At 39.3% G+C, this 15,163-nt stretch overlaps 1 protein-coding gene across 2 annotated transcripts in view; it reads left to right on the top strand.

The window, feature by feature from the left end:
* The window catches only part of KCNQ5 (potassium voltage-gated channel subfamily Q member 5), a 576,742-nt gene that overhangs the window by 555,529 nt on the left and 6,050 nt on the right, over positions 1–15,163 (top strand). For both annotated transcript variants that reach the window (XM_034962369.3, XM_003809536.5), the window contains 2 exons: positions 12,987–13,118; positions 14,974–15,100. In XM_034962369.3, coding sequence (XP_034818260.1) covers positions 12,987–13,118; positions 14,974–15,100 — 259 coding nt within the window. The remainder of the gene's footprint in view (positions 1–12,986; positions 13,119–14,973; positions 15,101–15,163) is intronic.

Here is a 15,163-nt window from a genome sequence, read left to right on the forward strand (position 1 = left end):
ATTTCAGGCAAGAATACTCCGCAAGTAAAGAAGAGGCACGTGTTTGCCATTGCGGGTTTTTGTTAAATCTACAAGCTGTTTAATCATCACCAGTTCTTAATTTTGCTGATGGCATCTCTGCTATTTTAGCAGAGGTGATGAGTCTTTGTTTGCAAGTCACTATTAAGACATTCTTGACAGCCAATCTATGACATGTTACAGTAAAGGACGCTGCTAAAAGAACATTTTATGGATCATTTAGCACATATCTTTAAAATCAGCTAATATACTCCCTGGAATGTTGTTTTTGCTTGTTTTTGTTTTGAAGGTAATTACTTGTGGCTACATTTGCTCCGAGGCTGTGTTAAAGTAGTGTTTTCACTGAAGATGCACTTACTTTGTAGCATGTGAGATATTAAACCTTTTCTTTGGCTATAATTTAAACTGAGTTTTCTATTATTTGCTAAAAATATAGAATCTCCTATTCCATGTTAAAAATATTTTAAAGTAGTCAACATGTATAGTCAATTTATTTATTTACTTATTCATTTCACACTTTATTATTTGGTTTTTTTTTTTACACTTTAAAATTTATGCAAGATTTTACACTCCTAGGAACACAAAATCCCCAAATTTAGTCGCCATATCAAATTCCTGGCAGGAAAGACTTCTCCAGATCTGGAAGTTCTTGCTTGGGTTTTACTACTCTTATACCCTTAAAAGAAAATCCAACAAAAATCTACAGGAGGGGCCAGGTGCAGTGGCTCATGCCTATAATTTCAACACTTTGGGAGGCTGAGCTGGGAGGATGGCTTGACCCCAGGAGTTTGAAACCAGCCTGGGAAACATAGCAAGACCCATCTCTACAAACATTAAAAAAAAACAAAAACTCTGCAGGAGAGCCTACTAGATCCTGCATATAAAGGACAATAATGGCAAGCATTAGGAGAACAAGTCTACTCTCATTGGTGGAAACAGTGTGGCCACAGAATGTCTGAATGTCCTAAGTGAGCCAAATGGAATATCTGCTTGCCCCTACAGTGAGAATATCAGACAGACTGTACACACGTGGAGCTAATTTACATTTCTCTATCAAGAGTTAAAACCAAGAAAATGAGACAGATCAGTGCATCCAGGGACTCCTGGGGTTCCTTGGTCTTGTCTAGTAACCCGATCTAAGATGAAAGAAGAGTAGAGGAATCTTAGATATATAATTTTATAACTTGCTTTGCAGTTTATAAAACTGTCAGAGTTTAAATACTGTAAACACAAATACAAATCTATATTGTTGAATTATGTTTATGTATTAACAAGAAAACAACATTAAAAAGTATTCTAAATAACTAACACATATGCCTTCAATAGTGACCCAAATTATCAAGCTCTGCAGCCCTAGTTGTCTGCTGGATTTGTCCCGTGATCAATTTCGAGTGAGGGCTGCCTCAGGGGAAATTCTGTGATCAAAAGGCACTGGGTCACCTGAAGGATGAGCCTTGGGGTCCGTGCTTTTAAGACAGATAGATGCTGTATTTCTCATGGAGAGTCACAAATCAGAAGATAGAATTTTCCAAACTGGAAGAGGGAGTATTTCAGTCTGTTTTCTGATGTTTATAACAATATCTGAAACTGAGTAATTTATAAGGATGAATTTATTTCTTACAGTTATGGAGGTTGGGAGGTCCAAGGTGGGGAGGTGTATCTGGTGAGGGCCTTCTTGTTGGTGGGGACTCTCTGTGGCACCCTGAGGCAGCACAGGGCATCACATAGCAAGCAGAGTGAGCATGCTAAGTGCTAACTTAGGTTTCTCTTCCACTTCTTATAAAACCACCAGTTCCTCTCTCATGATAACTCATTAATCCATTAACCCATTAATCCATAATTTATTCATACAGCCAGAGCCCTCATGATCTAATCACCTCTTAAAAGTTCCACCCCTCAATACTGCCACATGAGGCATAAAATTTCAACATGAATTTCGGAGGGGGCATTCAAACCATAACAGAGGGATGTGGAATGCATGTCGGTAGTGTAAATTAACCCAAATAACCAACATAAAGTGAGGGGTTAAGGGGGAGAAACCCACATCCACCCCACAAACATAAGATCTGCAATCACAAGGGGGCCATTCAGCAACCTTCAGAAACTTAATAATATCCCCATAAATGAGGGTGCAGAGTAGGTAAAGCACTGTCATCTCCTCCAGAAATCATTTCTGATCACCTATACCAGTCTGGGTTAAACACCCCTCTTCTGCATTCCCATATCAACCTGGGCTTCCCACCACCTTGCACATCACAAAGTGAATTTTAACTGTCTGCCTACTTGTCTGTCTGCCCTACTAGACTGAAAGTGCCCAAGCAATAGGATTTGTTTCTTCATTGCTGTATCCCTGGCATCTAGCACAGAAGCTGGCATATAATAGGCACTCAATAAATGTTTGATGAATGAATGAATGAATGGACAAATTCTCGAGTCCCACTCATCAGGCATCACTAGGGGAGGCAGCCACATGGAGCTTATCTAGAGAGCTCCAAGCTCTGGACAAATGAAACTCTCAAATCCTATCAGAGCTCACAGTCGCAGCAACCATTGTCTTGCACCATGCTTGTAGAGAGGAAGAGACTGAGGACCAAATGATCATTGTCATCACGTAGGAGGCTTCTTTAACTCTGCCAGCTCCCAGCAGTTAACAGTTCGGAGCCTAACACAATACTCAGCACAACGTCATAGGTACTCAATGAATATTCATTGAAAGAATGAATGAATCAGTCACTTTAGCACTTCCTTTCCCTTCCAAGGTAATCCTTTGAAAAATTAATGGAACTTCTTAACTACTTCTTGCATGAAACTTCAGACCTCACTCAAGGACAGGGAAGCATTTCGGTTCTGATTAGAGGTCTGACACCAAGGCACACTAATGCCATGTCAATGGGTCTGACATGTGCGACTTAGAAGATTTTGCAAGCTGGCATGAATCATGATCACTTCTTTGCATGAGAGCAGGGATTGTTCCACCCCCAACACACTCCACCACCACATGCCACCATCACCCCAATCCTGTCTCTACTCCAGTGGCTCTCAACCTTGGCCACACATTAGCATCACCTGAAAAGTTTTATAAAATCTTTGGACCATGCCCTGGAACAATTAAAACAGAATTTCTGGAGGTAGGACCCAGGCATTTTTTAAAGCTCCCTAGGTGATTCCAAAGAGCAGCCAAGCTTGGGAAGTACTGCTGTCTTGACAGTCAATCAAACTGCCTCTTCAGTTCACAGTTGGCTGAGCCCTCTCCGCCCTGCACATGGTTTGGCTGCTGGCTGGGTCCATCCATCTGTTTGGTGGTGGCAGCAGTCACTGCTGCTTCTGTTTTCTCATCGTTCTTATCTCTGCATATTCATATGCAATATTTTTACCCTAATTTAGAGGATTGGAATAAGACTTTTGTAAGATTTTAGAACTCATGGCAGCACAACAAATGCACCTACATTTCCTTATAAGTGCACATGTGTTCGTGTGTATATATAGATGTCGTCTACCCAGAGTTTCACTTTGCTTTAGTTATTTCTTCATGCTCAGAAAATTGTATGAGCAGACTTCAGTTTCAAGAGGAGGTACCAGTTTAGGTTTGTGATGAATCTTTTACACCCTCTAGTGGTACTGCTGGGGCATGTCAGTTTTGTGCAATAGGTTTATTAGACTCCTAGTCTCTTCATAACCAACAGCATCAAAGGAGACTAACCTTAGAGGTCTTTTGCTCTTTGCTGCTGTATTAGTCCCAGTGATGCAATCTACCCTCATGAAGAAAAGAAGCAGATGAGTATGTAACTTATTCCTCAGCCTTTTGCTGGTCCTCCAAAGGGCTCGTCATAGGTACTTAATGAATATTCACGAAAGAATGGATGAATCAGTCACTTCAGCACTCCCTTTCTCTTCTAAGGTAATCCTTTGAAAAATTAGTAGAACTTCTTAACTACTTCTTGCATGAAACTTTAGACCTCTCTCAAAGAAGGAGAGACATAGTAAAAACAGGACATTCACTTAGCAAAAGTGTATTGAACACTTACTATGTGCCAGGCACATGTGAGTAAAAACAATCATATCATATCAAAGTGTCTTTTTCATTGTTGTTATTTTGTGTTAAAGTATGAAGATCTTAATGTTAAGACAATAGAGGAACCTTATGATTAAGAGCTCAAAGCTGGAGCCAAACTGGTTCACGTCCTAATTCCACAATTACTGGATGTTTAACATCAGGCAAGTTACTTAACCTCTCTGTGCCTCAGTTTCTTTATCTGCAAAACAGGGATGGCAATAGTACCCTTATCATAGGATTATACTATAAAGTGCTATCTAATATTATCATTTTAATCATTAAATGTATCTTAAAGGTCCTAATTTAACTCTAGAATGATTTGCCCAGAAATTCCTTTCTAGTAGGAAATACACAAGTCATATCAAACTTTTTTTGTAAGCATGTAAGAGGCCACCAAGGTCTTCTGCTTCTTCCCCAGGCCAGTTCATGGGCTTTCATTTATTCTTGGCTTCAGGGCATTTTCTCTTAGCTCTTCTTATCTAAACCAGGGGTCAGCAAACTATAGCCAGGGGATCAAAATCTAACCCAAGGGGCTTGTTTTTATAAATAAAGTTTTATTGAAATGTAGTTACACTCATTCATTTATTTATTGTCCTATGGCTGCTCGCATGCTACAGTGGCTGACTTGAGTAGTTTCAGCAAAGACCATACAACCCACAAGCATAAGATATTTACTACCTGGCCCTTTATAGAAGAAGCTTTCTGGCCCTTGTCTAGACTCTGAGTCGCTCTGGGCTTGCTCCCAGCTGTGTTTAGAGAGTAAGACACAGAAGGTCTGGGCTAGCCTATGTGAGAACTAAGCATGAAACCAGATTTCACTCTTCTACCTGCCAACAAGGACTCCCCTACTCCTCTGGTCTCCCCTCCACCCCCTCATCCTGTAGTTAAAGCCCTTAGTATATGAAATGCAAGTCTTAGAAAAAAAATTGAAGAATTGGAAGACCTTTTGAATTCATAGTTGATACCTACTTTGGGACATTTTCCTCAATTTTCAGCACCCACATATTTTTCCTGGTGTCTAGAATTATTGAACTCTGAGCTTCCTTGCTCCCTGCAAGTAAGAAGATAATGGCCTACTCTCTCCTCTTATCAAAGGCTAATTGGGTAGCTTTTTGTTCATGATATACGTTGGGAATATATTACATATATTTGCTGGAAAATATACCCTGTAAAGCAAAACTAACAGACTCCAATGAGACTGATGTATATATCCTACAAATGAGGTAAAGTAAGCAGACAGCCCCTAAAATTTGTGATAAAAGGGAAAACATTACAATTATTGGAGGTAGGTAACCCATATTAGCCATGGACTGATTCCCAGAAGGGACCTTATGAGAGAATGCAGGTGGCCAGGTTGAAAGGCAGATGTATTCCAAGTATGGGATCCCCTCTGGAAAGACAAGGACAGAGATGAATAAATGACTAATGTGGCCTTGGATTCATTTGTGTGAGAATGTCAGAGCATACAAGGCAGAGTAGGAGGTCAGATCCATAGACAGCCTAAACATTCTCCTTAATGTTTACAAGGTTGCCTGCCTGGGATTCACTCTGTGTTGCAGCACTGTGAGTGGAATGGTAAAAATGTGAGCCTTGGCATCTGCAGTAACCTTGTTCTTACTAGTTCTGTGACCTTGAACAGGTAACTCAACCTCCTGAGCTTTACTTGACCCAAATGTCAAAGGTGGAAAATTCTTAGAGTTTTAAGTTGACAGAATGCAGGTAAAGTACTTAGCACTGCACCAGCCATCCAGCCAAGCACAGCTCTTGGAGACCCACTCAACATTAAGTTGAAGAGAGCAAGATCTATGTCTTGCTCACCTTTGTATCCCCGCCATCCAGCTCTGTGTCCAGCAGATGGATAGTGGGTGCCCAGGTTAAGTTCGTTGCATCATAGAGACAGAGGCAGTTCCAGGCATTCCAATGATGACCAGAGAAATAAGAAAATGCTGCAGGGGGCAAGGAGGACAATACTAAATACTCAGAGATGCTTTCTCAAACTTAGCTTGGACATAAATTTTCCTCTCTCTACCTTCTATTTTGATCATGAAAATCGTGTACTGTCCTGAAAGAAGTGAGAGGGGATTGGGTGGAAAGAAGGAGGCTGAGATAATTGAATAATGTAAACATGTCAAGTTATGTGACCCCACTGACCTGGCATCTTCATTCACAGAGTATGATGGCTAAAACAGTTAGGAGCCCCAGAGAGCATCCCCCACACCTGGTCCTGCTTAGAGCAAGACAGGCACACGTGATTTTTGGAAGCACTGATAGCAATCTCCTAGGAATGAAAAACTGAGGTTGTATTCTTTTTAGACTCTAGCCACATGTTTTCCACTGTTTTCTTGATGGTCTTATAATACTGTAAATTTCATTCAACCAATATAATTCCATCCCAACAGGCTCTTCCCTCTCTTTTCCCTGGACAGTTTTGTTTTGCTATTAGGTCTTTCTTTACTTTTGCTGCTTATCATGTTGTAGTATTACATATTTCTTGACTTCCACTGTTCTTGCCTTTCTCCTTATTTCCTCAAAATGATATCTTGTTGCTTGCAATGCTGTTGCTTTGTGTGATCCTAATTACATTAGCAATCTAAGGAAAAAGAACATTATGTTTTCATGATTTTCAGTAGCAGTCCTATTAAAATGACTTTTCTGAACCCCACATGGTCCTAACTATTGAATGAGTGAACATTTCTTTTACTTTAGAAAGTTTTTTTATTCATGGAGGAAACTCAGAGGCTTATGCTTTCTGAAATGTGCCTGAAGAACTTCAATCTATTCTAAGGCATTCTTTTTAGAAGATCTGTACAAGAGTCTGCCTTGTCACAGAACACAAACATCTTTGAACTATGGAATAGCAAATCCTCATTTATTTCTTCAGCTAGCGTTTAATGAACCCCCTAATACTTGCCAGGGATTATGCAGATGCTGAAGTAAAGAGCACAGTTCCTGGCATGAATAAATTCCAGTGGGTGAGACACACTGCCACAGATTTAGCTACCTCACAGTGCATTTGAAAGCACAGAGAAAGACCATCTACCCCAGTGAGGGTGGTTAGGAAAGATTTCCTAGAGCACTTGGTGCTTGAGCTGAATCTGGAACAATTAGCATTTTAGGTAGAGTGCAAAGAGACAGAATCCTGATGAATGGGCACTTTGGTGACAGGAAAATCCAGATGGGCTGGAGAGCAGGCAGCATGCAGAGGAATGACTAGAGATGAGTATTTGGAGAGAGAAGGGGGGAATTCTCACCATTCACTACCCTCTTCCTTCTAGAGTTGCCCGAAGTCTCCACAGTAGAGCTTCTAAACAAATAAACCTCCCATGTTCATTAAACTCTGGGCCAAGTTTTGGGATATCAAGAGTAGAAGACATAATCCCTGCATTCAAGGGTCTCACACAGTCTGGTGGAGGAAGCTAGTATATGAGTAAATAATTACAGTGTGGTGTGTTAGGTACTAAGCTAGAGGTTAACAGAGAAGTGATTAACTGTTTTGTTGGAATCATAAAAATTTCTATGAAAGAAGTGAGCTTTTTTTGAGACAAGGTCCCACTCTGTTACCCAGGCTGGAGTGCAGTGGCAAGACTGTCAAGGCTCACTGTAGCCTCGACCTCCTGGGCTTAAGTGATCCTCCCACCTCAGCCTCCCAAGTAGCTGGGAGCATAGGCATGTGCCATCATGCATGGTTAATTTTTTATTCTTTGTAGAGACAGGGGTCTCACTATGTTGCCCAGGCTGGTCTCAAACTCCTAGGCTCAAGCAATCCTCCCTCCTCAGCCTCCCAAAGTGCTGTGATTACATGTGTAAGCCACCACACCTGGCCAAAAGAAGTGACTTTAAAGCAGAGTTTTGAAAACACAGCAGGATTTCAGGAAAAAGAAATAGCAAATGGAAGTAATTGAAGTATATAATTGATTGGCTAGGGTTTTTGTGGACCTACACATACTTTATTGTTGCTGGAACCTAAAGTTCCAAGGACGAAGTGGAAGGTGATGAGGCAAGAGAGATAGAGGCCAGTTTATAAACAGCCATATAGGATGTGCTTCTAGGAGTTTGATGTTTATCCTATAGGCCAGGGAAAACCAATGAAGGACTTTAGGAGGGGGGTAATATGCCCTTACTTGCATTTTGAAAGGTTTGTTCTTTCTAAGCCTGTAGCAGTGGAGATGCAAATGAGGGGACAGCTTTAAGAGCTATTAGGACATGCCTAGTCTTCTTTTAACGAAAGTATAATGACAGGGTCATCATTCTTTATATAAATCATTGATTTCAAAAATATCTATGGGCCAAGTGCAGTGGTTCATGCCTGTAATCCCAGCCCTTTGGAAGGCCAAGGCAGACGGATCACTTGAGCTCAGGAGTTTGAGACCAGCCTGGGCAACATAGGGAGACCCCCCATCTCTGCAAAAAATATAAAAATTAACCGGTGTGGGGGTATCTTCTTGTAGGCCCAGCTACTTGGGAGGCTGAGATGGGAGGATTGGCAGATCTGGGAGGTCAAGGCTGCAATGAGCCATGATTGTGCCACTGCACTCCACCTGGCGTGACAGAGTGAGACCTTGTCTCAAAAAAAAAAAAGAAAAAAAGAAAGACAGTCTATGCTTTTAAACATTGCCTCCACACTTATAAACCATAGAACCTGATTTAGAACTTTCATATCTCACTTTGAATCTCTTTAATGTTTTTGTTTTCAACCCACAACACAGCCAGTTGAGAAAATCTATTTGATCTCCATCTTCAAAAACTTAATCCTTAATAATTAAGATTTTTTTAGCATCAGTAATGCACTGGTAAATGCTGAACAACCAGCTCTTCAGAAGGAAATCCTGATTTGTATTGTTTGCCAATTTCTGTAGTGTAAATACTCCTGTCATAGCTGTTTTCAAACTACCAATGTGACATCACTGAGCAGGAATTGAGAGGACGAGCAATATTACATTATTAGATAGAATTTCCATGGTACAGACACAATAGATGTGAACAACTCAAGAGCCTAGAGAGTAACATACAGTAAAATAATTAGGAAATGGTGAGGTTTGAGTACATATTACCTTTATTTTTAATATAATGTCCTTGATTGTAAGTCTATGTAATTTAATTTTTAGTAACAGCTGTATTTAATGACCACCAAAATTCTTTTTTTTAAATACTTTAAGTTCTAGGGTACATGTGCACAATGTACAGTTTTGTTACATAGGTATACATGTGCCGTGTTGGTGTGCTGCACCCATTAACTCGTCATTTACATTAGGTATTTCTCCTAATGCTATCCCTCCCCCTGCTCCCTACCCCATGACAGGCCCTGGGAAGTGATGTTGCCCACCCTGTGCCCAAGTGTTCTCATTGTTCAATTCCCACCTATGAGTGAGAATATGTGGTGTTTAATAACCACCAAAATTCTTTTTTTTTTTTTTTTTTTTGAGACGGAGTCTTGCTCTGTCGCCCAGGCTGGAGTGCAGTGGTGTGACCTTGGCTCACTGCAAGCTCTGCCTCCCGAGTTCATGCCATTCTCCTGCCTCAGCCTCCCGAGTAGCTGGGACTACAGGTGCCCGTCACCACGCCCAGCTAATTTTTTGTATTTTTAGTAGAGATGGGGTTTCACCGTGTTAGCCAGGATGGTCTCGATTTCCTGACCTCGTGATCCACCCGCCTCGGCCTCCCAAAGTGCTAGGATTACAGGCGTGAGCCACCACGCCCGGCCTAATAACCACCAAAATTCTTAAAAGTAGTCAGTGCTTGGGAGTCAATGCAAGGTTGCTCCAGGCACCACTGCACATACTCCTCTTTTCTAAATAATTGAAATGATATTTATTAATCCAATTTTCACTATTTAATTCTCATACATAAAGTAGGAAAATCTGTAAGTAAAGCACTGGAAAAAAGGCAATACCACCTGAGGAGTGGTATGATGTATAAAAATAAATGATAAACCTATTAAGAGTTTTAAAATCTACTCTGTTTTGCATACTTATCATTATGTGAGTATACTGAAATAACATAAAAGATAATCAGTTTCATTTTTAGTATTGATCACAATTATAAACCATGGATTTTAATTTTAACTTTAGCTAGCTAGCTCATAAATAGCAAATTATGTAAGTAAAAATGAAATTATTTAAGGTTTGCATAAACTATGACTGCGTGAGTGCTAGAGTGCAATATTATCTATCAAATGCCTTCAAAATGTACTTTCTGTTAAAACATCTCTGAAAGGAAGAGAGAAAAGCAACAAGCAACTTTTGATGAATTATCTGAAAGAGCTCACATAACATCCCACCAAGAAAAAATGGCAGATCCCCATTAGGGCAAAAAAGGCAGTTGGAAGTATGTAGGTTCACATCTGGGCAGATGCGTCCCAAACCACAAATGTGTGAGCTACAGCCAGAGAGAACACACTGACTTATGCTGTAGCTTGCCCCTCTTCTACCACCATAGGAAAGAAAGAACTGCCAAAGATCCCACTCAGATTTCTCAATTCTCCAGAATTGATGCCATGGGAAAACCAGGAGGTAATGTGGCAGTGGAAACCAGACAGATCTGGGTGGAATCCTGATTTTGCCTAATGCCAGTTGCTTGTTTTGGGGGGCAAGTTACTTCAGTTCTTTGAACCTCAGTTTCCCAAAATATAAATAGGAGAAAGGAATATCTTATCAAGTGCTATTGAAGACATACAAAGTACTTCACATAACAAGTGGTAGACAGATGTTATGAAAACACAAACAACCACACAACAACAGCAAAACCACCTTGGGATGTATGAAGATGATTTTCCTTTTTTCCTGCCCACCCAGGCATCATTAGCTACTTTGAAGACAGCAAAGAAGGGTTCTAGGCTGTTAGATTAGCTCTTCTGGTTTTATTCTTAATATGACTCAGGTTAGAGAATCTTCTCTTTATCTCTTTCTTTCCTTCCTCCTCTTATTCAACAAATATTTTTTACTGTGTCAGAAACTGTGCGAAGCTCTAAGCACACAATGTCATAGTAGAAGTGGTAACAACAATAGCTAACTTTTATTAAGCACTGACTGTTGAACAAAAGACATCTAGGCCGGGCGCGGTGGCTCACGCCTGTAATCCCAGCATTTTGGGAGGCTGAGGCAGGCAGATCACAAGGTCAGAAATTCGAGACCAGCCTGGCCAATATGGTGAAACCCCATCTCTACTAAAGATACAAAAAATTAGCAGGTGTGGTGGCACGTGCCTGTAATCCCAGCTACTCGGGAGGCTGAGGCAGGAGAATCGCTTGAACCTGGGAGGCAGAAATTACTACGAGCTGAGATCGTGCCATTGCACTCCAGCCTGGGTGAAAGGGCGAGACTCTGTCTCAAAAAAAAAAAAAAAAAAAAGACATCTATGTCTGCCTTTACCTAATTGACAGTCTGGTATATGGAAACAGATATTTACATAATTGCTCAGGACCAGAAATTTCACATGTAACATATTTTGTTATTTTTCTCAGTTTTTTTGATACAGGACACTAAGACTCTATGAAACCTAAATGCTGGTAAGCCAATTTGGAACCAAAGCTCAATACTAAGAGGTTAAATTAAAACACTAATTTTCTTTACTTTCTGCTGAATAATTTTGCTTAAATGGTTTTGGGGGGAAATACAAAACCTATACTGAATAAAGAAGAGATTGGTGAAAAATATGTGGTTAGAGAAAGGGAGTAAGAATATTACAGATAAATGATTCAGGAATAATTAGGATATAATTAATTGAAAGTTAATAATACAATTGCAAGGTAGGGTTTAGGCTTTTTAACCTATAAAACAATTTGGATTCCTTGAAATCAGCTGTCACCTAAGATAGACAATGGATGTTTTCTTTTTCAACTTTACATTTGTTCCTAATCTTCCCACTTTCCACCAAGTGACAACAAATTTTGTCTCTTAGTGACTGATTCCCAGCCTGGAATCTACAAGTGTGATAATGGAAGTCTATGGGCCATTTAGTAGCTGAAAAACACCAACAGATTTAAATTTACCTGCAATAAGGCTACACAAACTAATTCAAATGTTATGTTTCTCTGCTTTCATCAGAAATTGCATCAAGTTATTGCAGGAACTAGTTATCTTAGGCAGATTAGCTATTGATGGCATCATGGAATTTGTTGATGGAATATCATTGTAAAAGATGGGGCCCATGTTGCAGGAGGCATTGTTATAAGAGGTCCCTGGTTCTGAAAAGCTTAGGCTCCCAAGCTTAGTTAAGAAATGTGTTAAGGCAGGACCCAGTGGCTCATGCCTGTAGTCCCAGCACTTGGGGAGGCTGAGGCAGGAGGATTGCTTGAGCCCAAGAGTTAGAGCCTGGGCAACATAGTGAGACCTCATCTCAAAAAAAAAAAAAAAAAGTGTATTATGTTTAAAACAAAAATAACTTGGCTAGCTAATCCAGCAGTATTCTGCAGGAATAATTTATGGGAAAAAAAAACACAAATTTCCATATTAATGTACATTTCTCTAGAGAGAATAGAGTGTTTTGCAAACACATTTGTATCTCAAAAATGCATGTAGTTCCATAAAAGACCATTTTAACAGCCTTTATATTTTTTAAGGGATGCTATTACTAGGTGTTGTATCTTGGACTTCTGGAGATTGCATGGAAAAGTTAGAATTGCATTTTGACTTTAACTTACATTCAGGGTTTCAACGGACATTAAAAAGGCAAAACACTTAGTGTTCAGCCTCTTTTTTAGTGTGTTTTTCTATTCTTAAGGTGTTGTCTCACATGAGATGTTCTTAAATTGTCCACTGTAATCTCAGGCTTTTATATTACACATCTGCAGAAGCCAAAAATAATTTGATGCATGACTTTTCCCCCCAGAGTTTCTTATTATATTTACTGGTAAACTATTTTGGTAACTTATATTAACAGAGTTATAAAGATTAATATGTAATATGTTCTCATACAGAATTATGAAATTTCATGTTGCAAAACGGAAGTTTAAGGAAACGTTACGTCCATATGATGTAAAAGATGTCATTGAACAATATTCTGCTGGTCATCTGGACATGTTGTGTAGAATTAAAAGCCTTCAAACACGGTAAGCAATGGAAATGTCATTCCTTGTAAAGGAATGGGCATAGAACCTATCTAGGAAGAACTTCTCTTTAGTAGAGTAAACCTCTGAACTCCATATTTTTCATTCATTTTTAGTGGGCAAATGGAATTTGCTTTTAACATTGATTTTATTTTGCTTTTAACATAGATATAACTCAGGCATTCAAAGCATCCAACTGTCTCATTTTCCTTATCTGTAAAAATGGGAAGAAAGTTAGTTCTTGCCTTATAGGGTTGTCATGAGGATTGAACGAGTTAATGCATGTAATTCATAACATGTAACAGGCCTGGTACTGTGTCTAATAAACATCAATGGTTGTTGCTGATGTTTGAATTATTACTGCTGCTGATCCTAAATTATCTAAATTCCATTTATTATCTAAATTCTAATCATCCTTTGGGAATAACGTACTATTTCTCCTTCATTAAGTTTCATCCAACCATCCAACCTGTGAAGACGGGCCTTTCTCTGACCTTTATACAGTAGCAGAGTCTACTGCAGAGCACAAGAGCACTCAGAATCTCGGTGTGCTGGGCCAAAGTTGAGACTTGGCCCTTGTGTTGTTTCCTGGTTGCAAGTGTGTTCACCTTGCTCTGGACTAAGACTGAGGTCCTTCATTCATGTCCTGTACAGTTCTACAAATATACTATCCTCCTAGTAGCATCTTATTGAGTGATTAAAAGAAATGAATTCCACATGTTAATTCCAACCACATATGGTTGATTGTGATTATCTCAAAGCCAAAATATTCAGTAAATTCAGTTTTTTAAGAGCCTTGCTTTATTACCAGCACAAATTACCAGCATTTGTGATTGTATAGTGCCCAAAATGCAAGGACTGAGACTTGAACTTTTTTTATGCCCCCCAGCACACTTAGCCCAGTGTGAGGCATATAATGGGCCCTTAGTAAAATGCCTGTTCATCAATTGTTATAGAAATAATTTGTTAATTCATTTAGCAGGTAATTATTGAACCCATCATGTGTGCCAGGACCTGTGGACATCCAGAGATTGATAAAATAATGACCCAGACCTTGTAGAGTTTGCAGTTTAGTAAATTAGATGTCATGGCAGGAAGTGAGTACTGCCTATGTTTCTCTTCAGACAAAGTAAACTGGAAAGTTGTCAATACTCTTGATAATTCAATTCTAAACAGGTACAAAAAAAGAAGAAAGTGATTCTCATTTAGGCTGGTCAAGTTCTCTTGGAAATTGCTTTAATTCATTCTGTAACATCTGTAACATGACCAGAGATTGTGGTCATATTGCAATCTCTGCCTAGATGGCCATGGCCTTCTAAGTTCTTTAATAAAACTGTCTACAGCTCCCAAGGTTTTATAAAGTTGAACTGCTACAGAATTTATAGAACCAATCTTGGGTTTCTAGCTCATGTATCTTCTCCAACTTGAACTCTGAAAGAAAAAGACCATGGCTTTCTTATCTGCTTATCTTTCACACATGTATAATAGATGCTCATAGAATAATCTGTTCTATTAATGTAAGATCACTATAGTTATGATTTTTGTCATATTTTGAAATGGTTAAATTCAGGAACTGCCTGATCAGAGGTAGAAACATATTACTTTGTAGTTTAGGACACTTTTACTTCCAGAAGATCACCCATAAGTGATTTCATCTTGGACCAGAATAATGAGAAAATTAATTTCATGTGTAATCTCATGTTCAAATAAGCATATCAACTGGAACAAGTTCTTTCTTATTTCATCTTACATAAATTGAAGATAACTGTATTTAATTTTTTTTCCAAAACTCTTCATTCTGACCTAGGGAAATCTCCACCTTCAGCCCTCATAATCAGATCTCCTCTTTCTCTGATAGTGTTGATCAAATTCTTGGAAAAGGGCAAATCACATCAGATAAGAAGAGCCGAGAGAAAATAACAGCAGAACATGAGACCACAGACGATCTCAGTATGCTCGGTCGGGTGGTCAAGGTTGAAAAACAGGTACAACTCAACTACGCTGGGTATCTTTTTAGCCAGAATTTTTTAAATCAAAATTAATTATAG

The sequence above is a fragment of the Pan paniscus genome, chromosome 5 (genome assembly GCF_029289425.2).
Source record: "Pan paniscus chromosome 5, NHGRI_mPanPan1-v2.0_pri, whole genome shotgun sequence".
In the NCBI taxonomy this organism is placed as follows: Eukaryota; Metazoa; Chordata; class Mammalia; order Primates; family Hominidae; genus Pan; species Pan paniscus.